This window comes from Diaphorina citri, unplaced genomic scaffold (assembly GCF_000475195.1).
Source record: "Diaphorina citri unplaced genomic scaffold, Diaci psyllid genome assembly version 1.1 scaffold872, whole genome shotgun sequence".
NCBI lineage: Eukaryota > Metazoa > Arthropoda > Insecta > Hemiptera > Psyllidae > Diaphorina > Diaphorina citri.
This window is the reverse complement of record NW_007378304.1, coordinates 99,284-106,161: the sequence shown is the minus strand read 5'-3', so window position 1 is coordinate 106,161 and position 6,878 is coordinate 99,284. Positions and strand designations below refer to the sequence as shown.

The window sequence follows — 6,878 nt, the reverse complement described above, 5'->3', positions numbered from 1 at the left end:
TGTTAACCCTCCGATGCCCGCTGGAAGCGAACGGTACGCCCTGGAATCTCAAACGTTCTTATTGGAAAAGTTTGTGTCATTTTATCTGTCTTCTGTTTGTTCTTCTTTACGGGGAACAAAAATATAATCATGTAATTTTCGGGCGGAATGTTAACGCTTTGCTGAATTCAATAAAAATAATAAATTTTGTTCCAAGTTGTTTTATTTGGTCCAATAAGTTCTGTGAAAATTTCTCTCTTTTTTCCTCGCCCCCCCCTTCTATCTATCTACTATTATTTCCCTCTCTCTTCTTTTCCTTCCCTCCTCTATATCATCCCTCTGTCCCTATTCTCGTCCGTCTCTCTCTCTCTCTCTCTTTCTCGCCTCCCCTTTCCGTTTTTCTCTCCTCCTTCAGCCACGGGTCTTTCCTCACTCCTTTCTCTCTCCCTCCCTCACTTATCTCTCTCCCTCCCTCCCTCTCTTATCTCTCTTCCTCCCTCCCTCACTTATCTCTCTCCTCTCTTTTCTCTTCTATATCTCTCCCTCTGTCCTACTTACCTCTATCACTCTCTCTTCTCCATTTTCCCGTCCCTCTTTTCATCCCTATCTCTCTCTCTCTCTCTTTCTCTTTTTTCTCTCTCTCTTTTTCTCTCCCTCTCTTCTCCATTTCCCCTTCTCTCCTCGCAACCCCTCTCTCCATCTCTCTTTCTTTCTTTCTTTTCCTCATTAATATCGAGTTTCGCGTTTTCATTATCTTAGACATTTCATCGCTTTTGCGTGTAGTCCCTCAATACATGGAATCAAGTGTATTGGAACACATCACATCACATGCCTTCAGGCACACTCGATTTGTCAATGGTCTAGGTAGGTTTACCTTGCCCTTGGGATCAATTTAATTTGAAGAAACCATTTACTGACGAAATTTTTTAATGAAACAATAAGTTGAATCCACCCCCACCGCATGCTGATGGGCGATTGAAACAGGTATCTGGTTACATTCGCCTCAATCTACGTTTTCTTCCTCAATCCACCCCTGAACAGAAAACAGGGTTCACCCTGTATACACGGTTTTACAATAGTAAGCATTGGGAAACATTAAATAGTGGACACACTGTATACGCGGTTTCATACGTGGAAACACTAGGAAACGACTGTGGAAAAAGCTGGGGTTATAGGCAGGTATAGAATTTCATAGTGGAAATCCGTAAATCCGAAAGTAAGGGCTTTCATACAAGAGGACCCATCACTACTTCTTGGTCCTCTTTATTTCTTTATTTTCCTTTTTCTAGAAAATACCTAATATTATATTATACCATAGTAAAGTACCTAACAACATATTTGGTTGGGTAATCACCCAAAACGAATCTGAATTCGATGGATTCATTAGATTCGGGTAAAAAAATGCCCTTATAGTTTTTAATAGAATTTCGTCTTTTGGTACTTCTTGGATCAAACACTTCAATTGTAATTTTACACGGGGGTGATACCACTATGTATATTAATCAGGGGCGTATCTTTAATTAAACCTAAGGAATCACCGTTTACCTTCCTCTCCACTGGTTTTTTCACACCTTTGACTTATCGAAAAATGTCTCTGATAATTATTCAACCTGGATTCTAAATGTAGAAAGACACATCATGGTGACGTGTTAGTAATGTGGCTGTCAGCTCCCACGGCGTAGTGGTCACTGCGCTCGCCTTGCACTCGGGAGACCCGGGTTCGATTCCTAAGGTCTTACCGTCCCGAAAGGGAAGAAAGAAGGTAGACAGGACAGGAGAAAGTCAGCTGTTCCGAGAACGAACCTTATTCTGTATACAGTGTATACCTACGATAAAGTTCGCCTCGGACGGAAATAGAACCCGTGACCTAGGATCTAGCGCTTACAAGGCGCGCCACCCTCCAAACTAACTAGTATTAATTTTAACATCCATTCCGGCAACCCGAGTCCAGGGAATAATCCTTCCAAGATCGAAGGCCAGTGGAACCTCTCTAAAGATACGCTTTTCTTTTCAAACTCATCAGAATCAAAGCTCCTACTTACCTACCAGTGGAACCTCTCTAAAGATACGCTTTTCTTTTCAAACTCATCAGAATCAAAGCTCCTACTTACCTAAAAATTCTAAGAAAATTAAAACTTCGAATTCAGATACCTACAACTTCCTATTCAGATTTAAATAGAATTAATTTTCATAATCCTTCCAAGATCGAAGGCCAGTGGAACCTCTCTAAAGATACGCTTTTCTTTTCAAACTCATCAGAATCAAAGCTCCTACTTACGTACTTACCTGAAAATTCTAAGAAAATTAATACTTCGAATTCAGATACCTACAACTTCCTATTCAGATTTAAATAGAATTAATTTTTAAATTAAATACATCAGACTCATTTGGATTTCAATATATAATATTTGACGCGAGTTGGAATGTCAGACATGCGTTGAATTAATAATAATGTGGACATTCCATATTCAAAATCTATACATTATTGTATTTCAAACAATATTACATTGTTACATGCTTGTTATAATATGCACCATTGGTGGATAATCCACAAATATATCACAATATGACTGTAAATAATTATGTACCTATAAATTATTTATGTACAAAATATGTATTATGTACAGTATGTATAAATGCATATTCAAAATCTATACATTATTGTATTTCAAACAATATTACATTGTTACATGCTTGTTATAATATGCACCATTGGTGGATAATCCAAAAATATGTCACAATATGACTGTAAATAAAATATTACATAATTATGTACCTATAAATTATTTATGTACAAAATATGTATTATGTACAGTATGTATAAATGCACGGGGATTAGGTATTGAAATCCGAAATTTCATTTTAATTTTTTTGATAAATAATGTGTGAATTTTATACTGTGTGGCTTTGGTAGCATGCCCATTTGCCCATCCCGTAGTTTATCCCTCATCAGATGGGGTGGATGCTCCAAATTTTTGGAGTGTTGTTTACTATAAAGGAGACAAATTAAGCTCGAGGCCCTGGGTTGGGGTAATTTTGAGACAAGTAATGATCTCAAAAGCATAATGCATAATATCATTCGGGACTACCTGTGTACGAGTATTAAAGTTGGTGTATCAAAATTACCCCAACCCACCCTATAGAAAAGCATCTATCTATTGTTTTCGGTCCGAAATTTTTTGGCTTTGGTAGCATGCCCATTTGCCCATCCCGTAGTTTATCCCTCATCAGATGGGGTGGATGCTCCAAATTTTTGGAGTGTTGTTTACTGAAGGAGACAAATTAAGCTCGAGGCCCTGGGTTGGGGTAAAAAGTAATGGTCTCAAAAAGCATAACGCATAATATCATTCGGGACTACCTGTGTACGAGTATTAAAGTTGGTGTATCAAAATTACCCCAACCCACCCTATACTATACTATAGGAAAGCATCTATCTATTGTTTTCGGTCCGAAATTTTTTGAACTCCCTAAGGTATTTTTTCATTTTAAACAAATTGGAAAACTCACCTCTATCCGACTGTAAATCTATTGAATCAAAACTTGTTAGAGAAAAAATAAAATTAATAAATATTATTAAAAATATGAAAAAAATAAATTTCTAGTACCTTTGGGGAGCAAAACTAGAACAAAGTATTAAAGCAGGAAAAAAGGGTAAAAATAAAAAGTTTTCGGAAAAACACTAAGCAGAAAAAATCTAATTATAAAATTTCAACAATATTTCATACCTCCCCTGACGCCAACACGAAAAAAAAAAGAATTCGGTGAGTAAAAACGGGGAAAAAGGAAGAAAAAAACACTAAAAACTCATGGAAAAAATTAAACAAAATGAGAGAAAAATTAATAAAATTAGGGGGAGATTTGGAGATACAGGAAACTTAAAACTTAAAACCTACTGATCTCGAACATTTTTCGTCTGGTTTAACCGGTCTACTTTGTCTCCAAATTTAACAGTCATCCTCCCCTGACGCCAACACGAAAAAAAAAGAATTAAGTGAGTAAAAACGGGGAAAAAGGAAGAAAAAAACACTAAAAACTCATGAAAAAAATTAAACAAAATGATAGAAAAATTAATAAAATTAGGGGGAGATTTGGAGATACAGGAAACTTAAAACCTACTGATCTCGAACATTTTTCGTCTGGTTTAACCGGTCTACTTTGTCTCCAAATTTAACAGTCACGACTGTCATTGAAGTCATACACCTAGAGTTTGTTCTCGCTTCTATGAACTTCGTATTCCATTGTTTTAAAATTCGCTATCAAAACTTGCTGTTGAATAGGTTCACTCGGATAGGAAAAATTAGAAAAGCTTGCTCCAAGTTAAAATCTTATTAATGAATCCTTCACCAACATAATATGTTGTTCTCGCTTCTATGAACTTCGTATTCCATTGTTTTAAAATTCGCTATCAAAACTTGCTGTTGAATAGGTTCACTCGGATAGGAAAGATTAGAAAAGCTTGCTTCAAGTTGAAATCTTATTAATGAATCCTTCACCAACATAATATGTACCACTGTCATTGAAGTCATACACCTAGAGTTTGTTCTCGCTTCTATGAACTTCGTATTCCATTGTTTTAAAATTCGCTATCAAAACTTGCAGTTGAATATGAATAGGTTCACTCGGATAGGAAAGATTAGAAAAGCTTGCTCCAAGTTAAAATCTTATTAATGAATCCTTCACCAACATAATATGTTAATATGTATTGTAAATTGTATTATTGTCTTACATGTTTTCTCACCTCGATTGGCAAATGTCCTGGGGTAGATGGGGCTGATGTCTACTTACAAATGTCCTGGGGTAGATGGGGCTGATGTCTACTTACAAATGTCCTGGGGTAAATGAGGCTGATGTCGGAGCCATTCGCGCAGAGCCTTGGCGTCCTTCTTCAGTTGTTCCTCGCTAAGAATGCGGCAGGATCGAAAAATGTTCCGCTTCTGTTCTTCGTTAGGCGGCACAAAATGGGCGGACATCTTTGACGGTCGCGAAATAGAAGGCCTGGAAAGTGAAGGGGTCAATTAGAAGAAGAAAGGCTGATATAAAAAGAGTTACGCCCGCCACTCACCCTCAGACAGTCTGACAGACTACTCTCACAAACCTAGGTCTGTCAGACGGTCTCATCCGAGAGACCTAGGTCTAAAGTTTTCCGTCACACATGTTCCGACTGTCTGAAAGACTCAGGTCTGTCTAAATGGGTTTCAATTTGTTTCTCACCTCGATTGGCAAACATTTCCTCTGTGTACTAACTCTCCGTGTCTGTCTGATTTGTTTGTTACAGAACTGAATATGCTGATTTTGTGAAAACGAGGGACCAAACAAACCTATATTCACACTTTTCTACTTATCTATTTCTACAACTCACCTTCCTAATCTTACTTTACAATGGAGACCAACGTCATGGTTAATCCCACAAACACTACAAACCAAGAGGACCAGATCGCCAACAACAACGACTTCACCAACGATGAGACAACCTCGCTCCTCATCAAATCCGTGGTCAAACCAGTGCTCATGCGACAAGACTGCACCACATCCCTCTGCCCGACACCGGAACTCATCAACGCTTCCTCCGTCATGGGGGAGAGTAACGATAGTGGGAGCGTGGTGGCAGAACAAGCGAGAAGCGTCCCAGACATTGAGATCCACTGTAGGAACAGTAGCTCCAGACATAGCGTCCAAAGCAGCTACCTGACGCCAAGCAAGCAGATCAACTGTGTCTGCACGCATCATGAGAGACGCAAGTCCCACAGTCTGGTCCGCTCAATGTCCAAGGAGAGTCTGCAAAGGTTCTCCTACTCGAACCCGCCCATTGCACCCCCGGTGCTCCTCACCACATCGCCTAGTTCGAGAATCATTCGACAGAGCTCGCAACCGGAATCGACGCACCTCCTGTGTTACCATAGCAACCATCAAATAACGTCGAGTCACCATGGCATTCATCAGCACCACCATCATCACCACTCTGGATGCACTAACAGTCCTGTACCTTCCATGTCTCTGAGACAGTTGAGAGGGGACTCCAGGGATCAACCTTATGACCCGATAGCAATGATAGCGAGCGAGTCACTCAGGATCAACGGGGCCATCCGACAATTCAAACAGGTAAGAAAACTTCTTACTTTCGATCAGGGGTTAGGGTTTAAACAACCAAGAGCAACAGGTACGTACTTGTAGAATTGTATCTTAACGACATCGACAGGACTATGTACCTACTCTATGTAGACCACTATCTGAAATACATCTGTCTGTCAACTTCGTAAAACAGCAATGATAGCGAGCGAGTCACTCAGGATCAACGGGGCCATCCGACAATTCAAACAGGTAAGAAAACTTCTTACTTTCGATCAGGGGATAGGGTTTAAACAACCAAGAGCAACAGGTACGTACTTATTACTCGTAGAATCGTATCTTAACGACATTGACAGGACTATGTACCTACTCTATGTAGACCACTATCTGAAATACATCTGTCTGTCAATTTCGTAAAAGGTAGAAATGCTACTCATTACGATAAAGCCTTGATCATTTGATTTCCATGGCAAGTGGCAAAATCCAGGCACAGATTTTGTGATATTAGACTTATAAGTGTGACAATGATTTAGCTAAGATCAAGTTTAGGAGGAACGAGTTTAGCGGTGCAATTAAAATTCAGTCCGGGAGGAAATTGTCAAAACCTGATCAAATAGTTATTCCGGTTGTTGTATGGATACAGTGTTGGTGAGGTGGAACTAGTGATACCATAGGTGATAGGTACCTCAGATTACTTCAGATACAAGATGAGTATATGAGTCAACCATCATCTCGCCAAGGTATTCTTGTTATTAATTTTGGTGGTCCTTGTATCAACGAATCTTACGTTATTGGCGCTCAGGTTCTTGCCAAAGATTATGAAGAATAAAATA

General features: G+C 39.0%; 2 protein-coding genes across 2 annotated transcripts in view; one reads left to right on the top strand and one right to left on the bottom strand.

Moving 5' to 3' along the window:
* Nucleotides 1-4,970, bottom strand: part of LOC103512677 — a gene marked incomplete at its 3' end in the record, with an annotated part of 29,892 nt that extends 24,922 nt beyond the window's left edge. The window contains exon 1 of the mRNA XM_008477455.2: nucleotides 4,802-4,970. Coding sequence (XP_008475677.2) covers nucleotides 4,802-4,949 — 148 coding nt within the window. The remainder of the gene's footprint in view (nucleotides 1-4,801) is intronic.
* Nucleotides 4,971-5,258: 288 nt separating this feature from the next.
* On the top strand, nucleotides 5,259-6,150 carry LOC103512675 (small conductance calcium-activated potassium channel protein-like). Its single transcript, XM_008477454.3, has one exon. It carries the CDS (start codon nucleotides 5,359-5,361, stop codon nucleotides 6,148-6,150), a length of 792 nt encoding a protein of 263 aa, XP_008475676.1. The 5' UTR covers nucleotides 5,259-5,358.
* Nucleotides 6,151-6,878: the final 728 nt, after the last annotated feature.

Excerpts from the sequence above, each read along its gene's own strand:
- LOC103512675 (XM_008477454.3), top strand. The coding sequence starts at position 5,359 with ATGGAGACCAACGTCATGGTTAATCCCACAAACACTACAAACCAAGAG.